At 39.9% G+C, this 17,702-nt stretch overlaps 3 protein-coding genes across 3 annotated transcripts in view; all 3 read left to right on the forward strand.

The window, feature by feature from the left end:
- LOC139116717 (uncharacterized) overlaps positions 1-3,777 on the forward strand; it is a 27,028-nt gene extending 23,251 nt beyond the window's left edge. The window contains exons 4-5 of the mRNA XM_070679323.1: positions 1,906-1,982; positions 2,678-3,777. Coding sequence (XP_070535424.1) covers positions 1,906-1,982; positions 2,678-3,777 — 1,177 coding nt within the window. The remainder of the gene's footprint in view (positions 1-1,905; positions 1,983-2,677) is intronic.
- On the forward strand, positions 3,637-14,258 carry LOC139116715 (uncharacterized). Its single transcript, XM_070679320.1, has one exon. The coding sequence runs from the start codon at positions 3,803-3,805 to the stop codon at positions 8,051-8,053; it is 4,251 nt and encodes a 1,416-aa protein (XP_070535421.1). The 5' UTR covers positions 3,637-3,802; the 3' UTR covers positions 8,054-14,258.
- Positions 14,259-16,657: 2,399 nt separating this feature from the next.
- Positions 16,658-17,702, forward strand: part of LOC139116719 (F-box/LRR-repeat protein 7-like) — a 56,270-nt gene continuing 55,225 nt past the window's right edge. The window contains exon 1 of the mRNA XM_070679325.1: positions 16,658-17,223. Coding sequence (XP_070535426.1) covers positions 17,187-17,223 — 37 coding nt within the window. The 5' untranslated portion in view covers positions 16,658-17,186. The remainder of the gene's footprint in view (positions 17,224-17,702) is intronic.

The following is a 17,702-nucleotide window of genomic DNA, read 5'->3' on the forward strand; positions in this document are numbered from 1 at the left end:
CATTCATTTCACCACTTGGTGCCTCCTGTCCTGTCTCTCATTGGTCCCTCTCATGTTGAACTGAGAATAACGAGCGTGAAGAAACAAATTGCAACAGCTGTGCCAAAGTGGTGTAAATCTTTGTCTTCAAATACCAAGAAGCTTCAACAAAAGTTTCGAACAAAATTTCTTTTCATTTCATGTTAAAGTGATTGGTGACATTTACAGCCCATAATATGAGAATATTGTTACTTTTTTAATGTTTACAAAAGCAAAATAAAAGGTTTAATTTCAATGTTAAAAATTATACAAAATATTCATAGCCCATATTAATGTAACTGCCTGTGTTAATGTTCATAGTTCATGTAATCTGTAATTTGTCAATCTAAGAATTTCTGTCTTCAAACACACTATTTTAAATCTTACAGCAAATTAAGTCTCATTAAACTTCTGTGTATTGAATGAATTTTTCATTTATATTTTGGACAATAGTAGGATTCTAATGTATGGTTTGCTGAACACATTCCACCTGTGTTTCATTTTAGTGCAAATGTTACCTATTTATGCCAAAATGCTGGTTACAAGTTTTATTATCAGATAACCTTACTGTCTTTGAAGACTTCTAAAAAAAGTTTATTCTTGTAGAAAAAGAATAATTGCTCATGAATTGTTTCACATTGTACTTACAAAGTAAATTTTAAATGAAATGAGTTAGTGATGTTTTTGTTACTGATATTTGAAATGAGGTAATACTCCATGCATCAATACACAACAATTTGCTGCCATGTGGGGGCGCTGTTCTGCAGATGTACAAAGTGCCTCTATCATCTTGAGGGCATCATATACTATTATCATATACCTACATTCACGTGCCTGTGTAAAACTATGGGAGAAAGCGCCCTCAGATCCGTGCATTTTTTTTACGTATCACGCCCCGGCCCGGTGCCCAAATATGGGCAATCGCGTGCATTTCTGAACTATCTCGATTCTGGTTACTATGCGCGTTGCTATCCGCAAACGTTCCATTCGTACACAAAGCCAGCGCGAGATTAGGAAAACGTCTGCTCGCTCAGATCGTAGTTGCACGTGGCGACAGTGGAGCCGCGCAGGTGACATCGGCTTTTAATACTAAATTCTTGTGAAATCCTGTGTATCCTAAGTGTGTGCCTGTTCAGTATAAATTACCAGAAACTGACATTACGCTTTTGTCCTTCTTACACCTCGATTTCAGCCTTGATCTCTGTTGGTCACATACAATACGGACGTTGCTTTGCGCGTTCTAGAATTCTGCAGGTAAACAAATGACGTCATTATGTATGTCAATCCGCGAAGGGAAGCGGCCATCGTATTTCTGAAAAACTGACACAAATGGCGATGAATTTTTGATATCGCTCACATTTTTATCTCCTAAACAATGTTGAATATTGTGTAAACTGCATATTTATCATTCCATAAGGTATATGATAAAACCTTTACGGCCCTGATATGACTTTTGTGGCCCTTGGTCGTACGGCGTACGGGCCCTCGCACGCTCGGGCCCTTCCGCCGTACGACCTCGGGCCGCAAAAGCCGTATCAGGGCCGTAAAGATTAAATGCTCACACTATACATTTGTTCGAAAACCGTTGTGATTCCAAAATATTTGATGAACATTCAGGCTTGACAATATTTATAAAATTAACACCTTTCGCTTCTTCATGCATTTCAGATGCTTAGAGAATAAACTACTCACTGCTGTGACAATAAAGTATGAAGTTTTACATGACGGTCATACACAGCAGTAATACTACTAATAGCAAATAAACTTTTGATTAGAGAAACTTCTTGTCAAAGAACAAAATCAAATCATACAAAGAAATTTGCTGATTTAAAGAGCTTAGAATTGTAATCTCTAAATTTTATTTCCTTCTTATTTTGATTTTGCCAGTGAAGCCAAAGATAAGAATTCTGAAGAAGACTCATTAGAAGGTGGAAGTTCTCAGTTTGGTTGGAGTTACACATACAGTAAGTTTTAGAAACCATAACAGTGCTCTAAATCTAGTACTGAAGTGATACTTATTTGGATATAAATTGAAAATAAACGGTGAATTATTTCCTGGATGTGAGGGAAGACTGTTTAAGGAAATCATGTTTCAAGTTACCGTACCGTGAATTGATACTTTCAGAGAAACATTATCAACTGTTTCACCACCAGTCTTTTAGATTTAGCTGTTTGATTTCTTTGTTAATTGTATTCTTGATAAGACCTGTGTCCAGGATTAGTAACAGGTTGTTTAAAGGGCAGAAGCTGTAACTTGATCATTTTTATTACTATTTTTGTTTGTATGTACAAAACAATTGTTTGTCTTACTTTCCGAAGTATGTTGAGATACCCAGAATTCAGTTTGTCAAGTCAGCCTGTACATGTGTAGACTGAATCGTTATTGTTGACAAGTGAGTTCTGATCTGGACTAGAATTCACTTGTCCACACAAACAGTGCATTTTATGCATATAGACACAGCATAGACAAGCTCAATAGTTTGTGTTTCAACATGTTTTGGGGAGCAGAAATAAAACTTGCGATTAATATACAAAATAAAAATTGTAAAAAAATCATCAAAATTTACAGCTGCTGGCCCTTTGTGATTTCTGTGAAATTTCCTCTATCATTTTGAGATACATACCAGTCATAACAATATTTAATCTTGTGTTCTTTCAGAGGATGGCCGTCCTATGTGTAGATACTGTGGGAGATCTTTCATGAGCATAGGAGGACTCAAGATACACTCTCACCGTTGCCGTGAAGAAAAAGCAAAAAGGATCAAAGAACAGCAACCAGCCAATCCTAATTTGCAATGTTGGAAGTGCAAAGCTATATTCTCCACACGGAGTTCAATGAAACGACATGAGAAGAAATGTGGCAAGTTGTACTTCCGATCCAGACCGATGCGCGACATGGGAACCACCAGGTGCAACTATTGCAAGAAAGAGTTTCTGACTCGCTCTTTGATGAAACACTTGTCTCGTTGTAAGTGGCTGACCAATTCACAGCTAAAGATGCAGTACCGGAGGGTTATACTTCCGAAGGGCTCTGATCCAAGCAGGGGGGAAATTACTCCTGTACCAGTGAATTCAAACCCTTCTCCGACCAGCACAACTGCACCAAGCAAAGCACCCAAAGGCCCTACAGCTCCAATAAAAATAGCGCCAGCGCAAAGTAATAGTAATACCCCTGCTGGTAGTATTCAAAGTACACCTGGTCAACAGCCAATAGGAGCTCTTCCTCAGTTGTCACCTGCACTAGTGATGGCGGCTCCTGGTTCTCAGCCAGCACAAGTTCAGTACATTATGCCAGTGGCAAGTAGTGCCATGGCTTCATCGGGAAACACAACGTCGCCCATATTTGTGCTGGCAAACGTTGGCACTAACGTTCCGGCTGGTTCTGTTATCGCCAGTAATGTGGTGCCAGCAAGTTCAAATGTGACAAACATCTTACCCAGTGGTATGACAGCATCTGGCATGACCACACTGGTTCCTGTTACCATGGTTTCAACAACAATAGCAAATGTATCACCGAGTACAACCAAAGGAACTGCAGCAACGCGTGTTCTATCAGCCACCACGGTAAAATCTCCAACTTCTGTCACAAACATTGCCTGCAACAAGTGTTACAAATGTCCTACCAGCGAAGGGAACTGCAACACCCATACCAGCTGCCAGCACTACAGCAGTAGCATTGCCTGCAGGAAGTGTTGCAAGACCTGTCACACACGCGCAGTCACCGACTCTTCTCGTCTCAGCCGCTGGACCCTCACCTAACACTGTCACTACAACAACGGCAGCAATGTCCAGTGCACCCACCCAACAAATGGTCATTCCAGCCTTCGGACAGCCAGGCCAGGTCATACAGTCATGGCAGCAAAACCAGATACCCAATCAACCCGCCAAGTTGGTGCTACCGAAGGAGTTTGGTGTTCAACAAATGAGTTCACAAGGCAGTGCAATAAAACCAAAAGAATCACCAAACGTTAGCTCTGCCATAGCTTTACCAAAGAAACAAGGAACAAGTGATAGTGTACCAAACTTGCCTCGCAGATCACCAAGGAGGCATTCCTCAAAGATTCATGAAAATGAAGGCACTGACTCTCAAGAGAAGATACCAGTCGTAATGCCAGCAACATCCGTGTCTGGCAAAGTAGCCATTCCTAGGCTGAGTCGACCGATTGGTGGAAGAATTCTAATCCAGCCACTGCAACCTCACCGAATTCAAGCAGCTAGGACCCGCCAAACCTCCACAGCTCTTCAGCAGATCAAACCTAAGCCCATTGAAACAGCAAGCAGCCAAGAGAAACGTGTGGTGGTAGATATGAAGTCTATGATGAAGGTGAGAGAAGTCAGTCTACTCTTCCAAGATAAACCTCAAGGTGTATTTGCCAGTCCCGTTGAGGTGAGACCCGGCAATGAATCAGTGCGAGAAAAGAAAAAGCTACCTCGTAGGGTTACAGTGAAGGATCTAGTAGCTCACAAGAACAGCAAAAGAGCCAGGCTGGATGAGAGTGTGGAAAATTCAAAAACGGAAGAAGACGATGAACAAGTTGAGGATGAGGAGTCATCAGACCAAGGTGAAGAAAATGCCACTGAACCACAAAATACTGTTGTGATTGATGGAAAACCAAGGGAGATCAAGCTGGAACCTGCATCACCACCTACGGAGCAAGTGACGGATACCCAAGGAGCAGAAGATGTGAAGAAAGATTCCATGGAAGAGGAAGTGTATATCGGTGTGAGTATCAAAGAAGAGAAGAAGGATGACGATGCAGATGTGAAACCGGAAGAAGATGTGAGACAGGAAAATGATGGGGAAGAAAAGAAACAAAGCGATGAGGGTGAGAAAGATGATGTCATGAAGAGTCAGGACAAAGTGGAAAACTTGGCTGTCGATGACAGCAGCCAAAAAGAAGTTGTGTCAGAGGAAAAAAATGTGAAGGAATCTGACCATACGTTGAAGAGAAGATACAGGGTAATCGCCCCAAAGCCGGTGGCGGGAGATTCTTTCAGTGATTCAGAAGAGGATGTTTCAGACGTTGAGGAAGGTGAGGAGGTGGAGACGAACAGACCAGAGGGACTGCCCAAAACAACCAAGGTGAGGAAAAATCCGATACGTCACGCGGATGGACAGTTGGAATGTGAGGAGTGCGGCCGGCTCTTTAAAAGCATACGTAATTATAACAGACACTATCCATCTCACATCGATGACAAACGTTTCAAGTGTACGATATGCAGCAAGACATTTCATCTGTCATACCATCTGAAAGAACACATGAACAAGCACTATGACCTCCGACCCTACAAGTGCCATCTCTGTGGGAAAGCATACAACCACTCAGGTACGCTGAGCGGACACTTAAAGATGGCACACAAGAATGAGAGTATTCCCCTTAGGGATATCATGAAGTGTACGTATTGCTGTAAAGTCTTTGCCTATGAGGGCACTTACTACAAACACCTTGAAGACAGACACAATGTCACAGTGCAGCGATTTTACACACCGCCGACACCAGGTTCATGGCAGACTGTCACTAGCGTACCAGTCGGTTTACCCAGAGGCAGACTCGGAGGTAACAAGAAAAACATTCCACAAACATCAGACGCCCCAACAGAACTTCCTGTACAAAATTACCAATACGTTTCTACTGAAGGGAAAAGTGATAAACCCCACATCAATCCACTGCCGCAGAGAGTATCAAAGAAGAGAAGGGCGATGAGGTTGGCTGGAAAGCTTAGAGACGAAGATGAACGAACCTCTGAAGGGATTCCAATAATTGAAAAAGTAGGTATACCTAACTCGTTTGCTCTGATGCAGCAACCATACTACCAGAATGACCCTAAATACAGAGCAATATTGCCAAGGCCTACCATCATGGCCAACCAGAGTCTTGATGGAAAAGTCGCCACTGAGCCAGTGCAGCTAGCACAGCCAGCTTCTGACATAGGCACACAGCCGGGTACGGCCATGGCCATCCAGTCATCTGTGAGTACATCTGTTCCAGTCTCAACGACTTCTCCAGCCAAAGTTGTAGCTGCAACGGCAAGCAGTGTTACCCCAGTAACATCTTCAGTGTCAGATTCAACAACACCGGTGCAGTCAACAAGTACAGAGTTCACTTGCAACATTGGAGACTCAGCTCAGACTGATGCCAGCTCCATAGTTGCCACATCAGCAGTACCTCAGAGTCCGAGCTTGACTGACTCTGTTTTAAAGCAAGAAGATGAGGGAACATCTCAAGACACAGACACAGAAGATCAAATCATTGAGTCTTCAACCAAACCAAAGGAAAACACCGTAACAATAAAACAAAGACATTACTCTTGCCATTACTGTCCAGTTTCATTCTCAACAAAGTTACGTCTATCTTTTCATGTGACAAAGGAACACTCATCTCGACCGATGAACAGCATCACCCATCAGAAGAAAGTGGCAGCAATGGCGAAGTTCGGAGGAACATCAAAACTTGTCATCGCCAAGTATCGGTGTGTCCTATGTCTGTATTTCTTCCGAGATTTGCCAACTCTCCGAAGACATATCAGTAACTTTCATCGCTGTGTCAATCCTGACATGTTTGTGGCAGATATTATTCAAGAGCAGGAGGACCTCTCGCACAGAAATGCACTTGAATGTTACAGCGCATCTACAGGTAGAAAACTATCCACACCACGGTCAGTGTCAGCTGAACCTGAAAGTGAGTCTGAATCCAAGGCTGATTCAAATGACAACAGGGAAGTATTAGCAAGTGCAGCACAAGGACAATCAATGCAACCACCCGTCGACAGTTTTCCCAAGTGCCACGATGAAAATAAAATACTGTCTTCAATCATTGCAGAAAGTAGGCATGTTGATGTGAAAAAGGAGAAAATTGTATCCACTTCTGATTCATCGTCAGACACAAAAATTCATGTTGGCAAGGAGCCAATCACTGGAGCATTGTCCACATCAAACCAACTAGTAAATTCTGAGAAGTCACAACTTGCAACATCTCAACAAGCTTTCGATGGGCAATCTGATCAACAAAAGGGTGAGGCGTCTGTCCCATACGTTGGACAGACTGTGATAGGAAACCAACCTTCAGCCGAGTCCAATAACCAAACAGAAACATCCCACAACACTATGCTCTGCTTGTTTCCACTACATTGTGCCAAAGACAATATTTTTAACTGTCGGACGGTGATACAACAATGTCCAATGTGCAATTGGACATTCATCTGCAAAGTCAGGAAGGACCTCCGTGTTCTCTCTGTGAACTCACTGACCGTAAAACACATGTGTCCATCATGCATGCAAAGATTTGAGTATGGATTCGCCCACATGGATGACGAGTCAGACTTTTTTTGTAGAAAGTGCTGCCCACAGTCTCGAAACAAGCGTAAACCAAAGAGGTATGTGGTCGTTGATGGGACTGTGCGCGAAGATTCAAGTGAAGAGGATGAAAACGACAAAATCAGTGAAAACAGTAACTCTTCTGACCTAGAAGACACGTCAGAAGACAGAATAAGTCCAATGGGTATTGTTGGCGTTGAGTCATTCCCCTTTGAGTGTAAGAAATGCAAGGTCAAGTTCTATGAGGAGGTGGACACAAACAAAGTCCTGTGCACAACTTGCAACAAATTTGTCACTCGCGCAAGTCTCCGTGAGCACACACAAGTGCATGAGTTTGAAGCAGCTCCAAAGTCACCGCCGCCAGAAGAAGCTACAGTTGAGCCTGACAAATGCAGGATCTGCTACCGTAAAGTCAAAGATTTCGAAACACACATGAAGATGTCGCACCGAACGATTCACGACGCGCAGCAGGAACTGAAACATCAGCAGGACACGGGCATCTACAGCTGCAGTCAGTGCAATCAGGCGTATCTCCTTCGTGGGAACTTACACCGCCACATCAACATGTACCACAGCAATAAATCAGAGACGGAAAAATGTCAAGTTGCCAAGTGTGGTAAGGTGTTTCAGAGTGCTTCTCATCTTGAAATGCATATGAAGAATACACACAACACAGAGACAAACATCCAAGACCAGGAAGATACACAGTCAACAACATAAGATGCTTACACAGTGCTGATGCTTACGGAGACATCTGACATGGGATTCTATGGTGGTGATGTTTATATGACGGAAACTGATTCCACCATGAGCAAGGTTTGAGATCTTAACAACAGTGGTCCTGTGAGTGTGATATCTGTCCGTTGGTAGAAATTTAAAAATTTGGTCAACACATTTAGTTTGTCACATCTTGGCAAGTTCTTGTTGAAGTTGCAAGATTTTCTTATGGTTTGGAAAGAGCAAGAGATGAAAAAATTCAAGTGATATCCAACAAAATATCTCTTGACAAAAGCTTGCTATGGTACATCCATTTTTCCATGAACAAAAACACTGCCAGTATTGCATTTTTCATGACACAGAGACCAACTTATTAATTTATCAGCATAAGTTTTATGATACCTTTGACAAGCGCATTTTTCATTTCATTGCAAAAAATTTTATTTTGTTGAATTGTGAATTTAACACATTGAGATCATGTATTTTTGTAAAGCTAAGAAACTGTTAAGCGGCTAACCCAGTGTATGGTTTCATGTAATGACTGTAGTTTGCTTACAGATAGAGGAATTTAACTCTCTACACTGGCAATTAATTCATATTTTTGGCAGAAAGAAATCATTAATTCAGATCATCATCAACATGGATGACAGTGTCTATCGCTTAACAAATATTTTTTATTAATTTTTGGCCAATTTAAAGTCCAATCATGGTCATCATTTTGTGATCAGCGAAAATAATCAGGTGAAAAATCTGCTTCGGTATTCCCTAAAATTTGTTATTAGCATAAATTTATAATTTAAATCAGTGTCAGCCAATTTGACCTTCATGTAATTCATCATGTATTACACAAAAGAGTTGATTATTTTGTACCAGTACTCACAGATTTAATACTGTTTTTAATCACATGAGAATTTCTGTACCACCGATAAAATCAAGTCATCCTTCCAATAAAATAAATGTTCATGAAGGATTTAGAACAGGAGGCTACATTGCCTGAAATTTTACACCTTATTATCTGTGAGAATATCCTGTAATCTTGTCACCTTTCATGTACACAGTCCCTCATCAGAGATGCGTTTATACAAATTGTTCTTGCTAGATAAAAAGTAAAATGAAACTGTGATCCCTCTGTAATTTGATGAGATTCCCTCGCAGTCTTCAATTCAATATTAAGAAACATCAAACATGCAAGCAGAATACTCATTGCTTTGATCACTGATTTTAAATGATATATGTATTTCTGTGTGTTATCACTAATGATATGGTACCTTTGACTGGTGACAAATGACCTCTGACCTCAAAACTTTTGACCAAACAGACTTCTTGTCTTAAACACGGTTACTCTTCCTTGTCTTGAAGTTGTAAATCGTATCGCTCACCAAGAAAAATGTGTACCTTCAAAGATAAGTGGCCAAGTTCATTAGGTAACGTATGTGCCAAGAACACAGCTACTCTTTAAATGACATACCAATAGCAAGAAGAGTCTGATGAGAGACTTGACTTGACCTTGACTTTAGGGTTTATATTACCTTGTTCTCACAAAATCCATCATCATGTGTTGTGTTGCGGAAAACCAACATAGTGACAAAGTTTTTGATAGGTTTTGTGTCAGTTTTTGCAGAGACTTGCTGAAATCATGTCTTATGTGAGATTTTACCCAAGGTGTTAAAGAAACGTGACGCCTGCTAAAATGTTGAACAAAACGATCATGAATCGATGAATCATGAATGATATCAGTATCATGGAATCACATCAGAGAAAAGTAATTTTCTAAAGTGATGATTTCTGTGCTGAGGTTAAAAGATGAATTAGCTTATTCTGTCTATATGACAGTACTCTTTGAGAAATTAGGAAATCTTTTTCAGAAATTGATGTATGTGTTGTTATGTACCTGATTTCTGTTGTTACTTGTCTTTCATTTTTAGGAGTACGATCAACAAAGTTAATGGTTTGATTTACTAATATTATTGTCATAGATGTTATTGTCTTTTTTTCCACTAAAAATTGTTCAACTATGTTGTTGTTCTTTATCAGTATTGGATATGTATAAACACAACACCTAGAAATTTATACAGCCATGAGTGAAAAGAGAAGCTTGAATTTTGTGCAATGTTTCCTTTCTGTATAAAGTCAGATTATTGTCTTTCTTGACATTTTCATAATTTCACTTTTCTTTGATCAACTCCTCACTGTATATCTTCCTTTGATTTCATTTTCTCAAAAGCCAGCAACTATAGTGATCTGGTACCTATATCTAAATCTTCTACACTTTGGCTTGGTGGCAGACACAAGCTTTTGTCATAGACAGCTAGTTCTTTGCAATTTTAGCCCTTTTTAAAGTTTATAGGAAATTATTTTTATATTCCCAAAGGGAAAGTCAACTGTTCATGTGACTTCTTGAAATTTTAGCCTTTTCTCTTTGCATGTTCAATGAAAATAATGACGCTTAAAAAATCTGCAAGAAGCAATATTTCATGTGTGAAATTATTTGCCATTAATGGTAGGGCTACAGAGTTGGATATGAAAGCTCAATGCAATACACATAACCTGACTGAATTTTACTGTATTTGTCATTCAGCTTTAACCTGCAATACAAGAACTGCCACTATCAAGTATGTTGTAGCATATATTCTCCCTTAACGACTTTGTTCATGATTTTATCCTCGTAAGACGGCTTCACTTGATATTCTACGATGAGTGCAACATGATATACCAGTAGCTTAAAAACTATCTACTGTTGATTGACCAATCAGAGTGCTCAATTCAGGGTGTTTTATTTACTCATAAAGCCTTGGTCACCAAATTCCAGAAACGAATGACAGCGCCGTAGTAAAGTACTGTCCAATCAAAAGTGAACATGTCATATTCTGTAGACATCTGGTACGTTTTTAGTCCCCGCGGACGAAGTCCGGCGGGGACTTATAGATTGGGTCCCGTCCGTGTGTCCGTCCGTCCGTCCGTCCGTCCGTCCGTCCGTCATCAACAGTTTCTCAGACACTGCTAAACTAATTTTGTTCAAACTTGGCACAAAGACATAGGACTATGACCTACAGATGCACGTCGATTTATTTTGTGATACGATCCAATATGGGCGCGAGGCGGCCATTTTATTGCGATTTTTCATGTCTTTGGACCATAACTCAGACATCCTTGAGCACATTCTGCTCAAACTGGGCACAAAGGCATAACACTATGGCTTTCATGACCATGTCAAATTATTTCGCGATATGTTTCAATATGGGCGCGTGGCGGCCATTTTGTTGCGATTTTTCATGTCTTTGGACCATAACTCAGACATCCTTGAGCACATTCTGCTCAAACGTGGCACAAAGGCATAACACTATGGCTTTCATAACCATGTCAAATTATTTCGCGATATGTTTCAATATGGGCGCGTGGCGGCCATTTTGTTGCGATTTTTCATGTCTTTTGACCATAACTCAGACATCCTTGAACAGATTCTGTTCAAACTTGCCACAAAGGTATAACACTATGGCCTACATATGCATGTCAAATTATTTTGTGATACAATCCAATATGGCCACGAGGCGGCCATTTTGTTGCGATTTTTCGTGTCTTTGAACTATAACTCAAAGATCCTTGAACCGATTCTGTTCAAACTTGACACAAAGGCATAACACTATGTCCTACAATGCATGTCGAATTATATTGCAATACGATCCAATATGGGTGTGAGGCGGCCATTTTGTTGCGATTTTTTATGTCTTTGAACCATAACTCAGACATCCTTTAACCGATTCTGTTCAAATTTGGCACAAAAGCAAAACATTATGCCCTTCATATGAACACCAATTTATTCGTGATATGATCCAATATGGCCAACAGGCGGCCATTTTTTTGCGATTTTTTCATGTCTTTGAACCATAACTCAAACATCCTTGAACCGATTTTGTTCAAACTTGGCACAAAGGCAAAGCACTATGGCATACATATGCATGTATCAATTAAGCTTGGGATGGGATCCAATATGGCTGCAGAACTGCCATTTTGTTGGAATTTTGCATGTCTTTGAATCGTAATTCAAAGGTCATTACACCCATTTTGTTTAAACTTGGCACAAAGATCAAGCACTATGGCATACATATACATGTCAATTTACTTCGTGACATGTTCCAATATGGCTGCCAGATTGTCATTTTTTTCCAATATCGCTGTCAGATGGTCATTTTTGGATTTTTTCGTGTCTTTGAGGCTTAATCATATGCAAATATTCTCTAACCAATGTTGTTGAGACTTAATTGGTACAAAGATAAAGTACTATGGCATACATATGCATGTCTACTAATTTTGTGCTATGATCCATATGGTCAATAGACAGTCATTTGATTTAAATTTTGGTGTGATTTTTTTATGTCTTTGAAACATAAACATAGGTCACTGTCCCTCGGTGGACTGATTTTGTTCAAACGTGATACGAAGATAAAATACTATGGCTGCATTCTTGTGCACATTAATTTGTTTCATATATGATCCGAAATGGCTGATTACAACAACATACCCGATCCCATACCATTTCGAAAATTCCACCAAACCATGTGTATAGTATGTGCCAATCATGACACTGGAGGCAGTAAGGGCATCGTTATGTGTGATGTAATCAAAAGTTCCTTGAGTGGTCATTACCGGCAGAGATGAGTCATTTATTGAACGTTCCTCAGATTACTTTATTATACAAGTCACAGGCCTGATGCACCCGTTGCATCAATGTCATTCCACAGCTACCTAGACCACGGCTACCTAGACACCAAAGATTATAACAAAATGGACAAGCGGGGACTGTGTCATCAACGATGACTTGTAATATTCAAATTTGGTAACACAGCGAAAACCAGCTGCAACACAAAATCTGCTGTGCCCAAGGGCGTTTATATAATGTGCCCTAGGGCATTTATAGGATGTTCCATTACATTGGTAGGCTATTTCACAAATAAAAGTTTTAATTCATATCCTAAACATGTTACATTTACAAAGGGGACGGTTGACGTAAACACATTGAAAACGAAAATATATCAGTTAGGGGCGATAGTTTTTAAGTCAGATAAAACCCTCGTACTCGGGCTCTTCTGGTATATAAAGTCCAACCCTACGATAAAATGTCTCGGCCTGCGGCCTCGACATTTTATCGTTGGGTTGGACTTTATATACCAGAAGAGCCCTCATACTTGGGCTTTATCCTATACAAAATTTCCTGAATCTAGCTACTACATATTCTTCATTCCAAGTGTTAGTGCATCCATTCCAACTTTGTTCCTATCTTTACTTGTACTGTTTTCCAAATTGTATTCCCTATCCTCATCTTAACATTTGCACCTCACCATTGGCTTCTGCTTGATTTTCTCAGTGTAGCAAACAATAATATATATTATTGCCTGAATACATGGGTTTATGTACCAGAGAGTAGGTGACAATTTGCCTGACGCCAGGAGAGCAAATTGTCTTCTGCTGCAAGGGCTCATTAACCCATGTATTCAGGCAATAATATTTTTATAACATGCTTCTTCACAGTTAATGCTATATGACATTTAGTCACATGCAGGGCATTTTCAAACAATTTTACCATTATCGACCAGTATCAAAGATATTTTAATGAAAGTAAAAGAAGCAGTGCATGCATGGATATTTTGCATCTAGCATTAAGCGTCCACTTTGACGTAACTAAGGAAACCAGTCAGTACATCATTCACCCGCCTGCTGACTCCCTGGATGTTCGTATTCAAATCAATGCACTGATTTGCACTCACATTGAGGCATGTAATAACACATAGGAGACAGCTTATTTTAAAGAAATACACAGGCCTTGACATACACAAGAATCCATGCTGTAGCCATGTGTGACACTGATACAGTCCAATCAAACTTATTGTTCTCATTTTCAATCGTTAATGTGGTACGCTTTGATCATGAATATGTAGGTATCAACAAGATGTACCAGTCAAAGTTTTGATTTCAGTCTGCCGTCAAGAGTCTAAAATGCAGAGCTGTATGAAAAACTTCTACTCTCAAATTAATCGTTCACCTTGAAAATACGTAATTGAAACTTTGTTGTTTCCACAAGTCCAAGTTCACTGTTCTTATTGATCAACAAAATGTGTGATTCTTTGACCTTGTTAACCTTTACCAGGTGTTGTAACTTATTTGTATGTAAATGTTCAAGTTTGAATTACAGAATAAAATATTTTCATTCTAACATGGTTTATGCCTTTCTGTTATTTTAGTGTTTAGTATCTCTTTTAAAGCCTTATTCACTTCCGTCCAGTTTTTGAGCATGCAAAATCTTCTGTAGACATTTTAGCCACCGAAAGTGCAAGCCCAATAGTATGTTTTTATGTCATTTTTGTTTGTCATGTGAATGGTTTCATTGGATGAATTTGTGAGAAAATCTGACGAGAATTCCTAAGAGGTCAGTTCAAAGCAACAAACAGAACATTTGATGCCTAGTTTTTCTAGAACGTCTTCCTTTCAAATAAATGACTTTGCAAAGCTGCCATTGCCAAATATTGGACAGCATTACACTACACACATGGCCTACAATTGTGCTCAAAACACCAGTGATCATGATCCGCCAAATAAAGTGCGCCCTCTTCAGGTGACTTTCAAAAGCCAATGACACAGTCAGCGTTCTTATTAAAGGAGTACCCTATAGTATGCGCCTGAAAAGTGAAAGACTCAAAATTTTGCTAAAACTTTCAACCATTCTCTCTCCCAATAAAGAATAAAAACCAGGGGTCACTTTGCAAATTTTGGTACAAAAGAAATGCACAGTTGCAGCCACCCCAGTGTTAACTCCATGGAGAAAAATAAAACTTTTGAAAAACTAAGGTGGTAAAATTTTTATACACACAGAGCCTCAAAAGTGGTAGATCAGAAGAGAATTGTAAAAGTTTGAAAGTCTGAATATCTGTCCCTGAGGTGTGTTCTACCTTCAAGTGACCACATTCAATACAATGGTTTCGGCTACATTTAGTCATATTATCAGTGGCCATGTTTCAGCTTCTGTGATCAGGAATGAGAAAATCCATTAGTTTTAGATTTGGGAACACTGAACTAAACCGCCAAGATCAGTGATTTTACCTTTCCAATGTATGGACGAGAAATGTGCAACTGGACAATTCTGGAGGACTGTAGACATGGTAGAAGGTACCTCAATGCTTGTCATGGAATCACTTCACAGTGTACAGGCTTATTCAGCCTTCTCTATGAATGAGTTCACTATGGCCTTACACAGTGCTGAATTCTGATGTCTAAATTACAAAATTTACTGCTGACCTGTAGAACAGCAAGATCAAGCCCTATATTTAGGCAAACTAAAAAAATATTGTTTCCTGTAACCAGACATAATAACTTTTCTTTTCAAATTTTTTTTTTGAAAATCACATGTTTTACATGATTTACTATTTTCTGTGTGTGTGTGTGTGTGTGTGTGTGCACTCGTGGGTCACAGTGCCATATTTAAAATAAAAGGTTCCCAAACAATCTATTGTATTTCTTGAAGTCATAACAGTAATACACACAATTTTTTTATCTTCATATCTTTATTTTCTGTCTGTGTGTGTGCAGTGGCATCAACAACAAGAAAACAACAGTTTGGACTTAAATTCCAATGGAGTTACTGGAGGTCAGTTTGTACCTTGTAACAAATGCCAAAGAAATCTGATTTTGATATGATTTATCACCACCCTAAGCACAAACAGATGTTTTTTTTTCTTTCTCAGACACCATGTAACTACCACTGGCTAAAATAGACTCTTGTAATGACAAAAAATAAATCTCTTAAGAATTTACATCTCCAACGTACCTTTCAATTCTAAGAAAAGTAAATCAGCTTACTTTGGCTTACAAGGTGTGGTGATGACGTCGTTTTTACTCATTCTGATTGGAAAATTTTGTCATCGGGCAGTTTTTAGAATGTTTCATAGACTTTAGTAAATACATATGTAAGGAATGTTTCTTTGTCCTGAGCTTGATTTTTGTGTCCAGACCATAGAAGTATTAGGGTGTGCACGAGCACATATTAACACATATTAAGGTTGTTGCGTTCCAAAAACTCGAAATTAGTTCAGATGCTATCGAGTTAAAAATATTTATATGCATTTATCCAGCTTTAAATAGTTTGTAGGCTTGTGTTTATGTTAAACTGGCTTCCTATTTATTTGCTCTGTTATCGTTACCGTAAAATACAATATCAGTTGAATGTCATTGTCGTCGCATGAGGGCAGGATTACACACATCGGCTTCTGTGCAAAGCATGGTACGATATATATGGTCTAATTGTAAATTGACTCCAAATGCTGTTCTGCTGGATGTGTTAACGATACAATTATGATCTAACCGGAGGTTTTATCGCCATTTGCCATTGAATCGTAACGACACCAGCTCCAATACAATCCATCGTAATCGTCCAACCCATTTGCTAAAATACCAAAGTCTGTCAGCCATGGAGCTTTGGCAACCACGGCGCCATGAATAAAAAGCAACGGCCCTGGTCCTGCTCTGCAGCTCTGGGTTCAGCCGCGCCACACGGAAGGTAGGCACGTCGTGCAGCGCCGCATAGCGTCCGAGACACAAATACTTGTCAGGCTTTTGATATTTTAATGAAGTGAGCGTGTTGTAGTGGATCGATGTTGGGCAGGCATTACAATACGTGATAGACAAACAGTCGGGTTTACCACTACACATAGCTTTTGTGTGACCCAAAGCCACCGTGTACCGCTGTCATTCAATACAACCCTCTGAGACGAACATACTCCCTGGTCGATTCCTAGAAACGAACGGGTCTACGAAAAGCGGCTGATGAGAGTGTGATAGCTGACCAAACTGGATAAAGTCTACCTGATTTCTTGCGGTCCCGTCTGGCTGATGGACAGGAGAAAGAGGCGCTGAACAAGTAGCTGTTGAGATATCAAAAGAAGTGCTAACGAGTTTGTCGTCACAATTAACAAGTGGAGTGCCAGCTAACACGCGTAGCCAAATTGGAAGTCAACAACATTCTGAGTGCGGGGAGCATGGCTTCCGCAGTTGAACGGTGGAAGGACTCTAACACCAGCGAAAATCGCTGACACCACACCGACTATCTCGACAGATAACGCTTTGGATTAATTTACAATCTTCTGACAAAATGGGAACTCAAAATTCCCGGTTACAGGAAGCAGAAGGTGGGTCTGTTTGCATTGGTGTAAATCAGTTTCAAGGCTAGTTTTCCGTGTGGTGTGACTGTTTTTCCATTGTGCAATAGTTGCGTGGATATTTATTATGCATACATTGGTGGACGTTTACCTTGTAAACACGTAAGGTTTAACAGGTGTCTTGAAGTAAAGGTTATCAGTCACCAAAAGCCTGAAACTGCCACGGTTTATTTTCAAAGCAATCTGCAAACGGCGACTCAGTCACTTTTCGGTAGTATACACATGAATTGAACATCGACGAGCTTGTAAGCTTATGTCGTGAGATTGTCGTCAGAAGAACCAGATATATGGGCAACCTGTTACCATATTTCGCAGAGACTCAAATGGCTACCAAATGAGAAATTTCGGGTTGTCGAGACTCGATTTTAGAGCTCTGCCTGTCTACACAGATAGGGATCTACAGCATTGCAGGTATTAGAGTGTTCGCGGTTTTAATCTGCAGCCATTCT

Source organism: Ptychodera flava, chromosome 18, assembly GCF_041260155.1.
Source record: "Ptychodera flava strain L36383 chromosome 18, AS_Pfla_20210202, whole genome shotgun sequence".
Lineage (NCBI taxonomy): Eukaryota > Metazoa > Hemichordata > Enteropneusta > Ptychoderidae > Ptychodera > Ptychodera flava.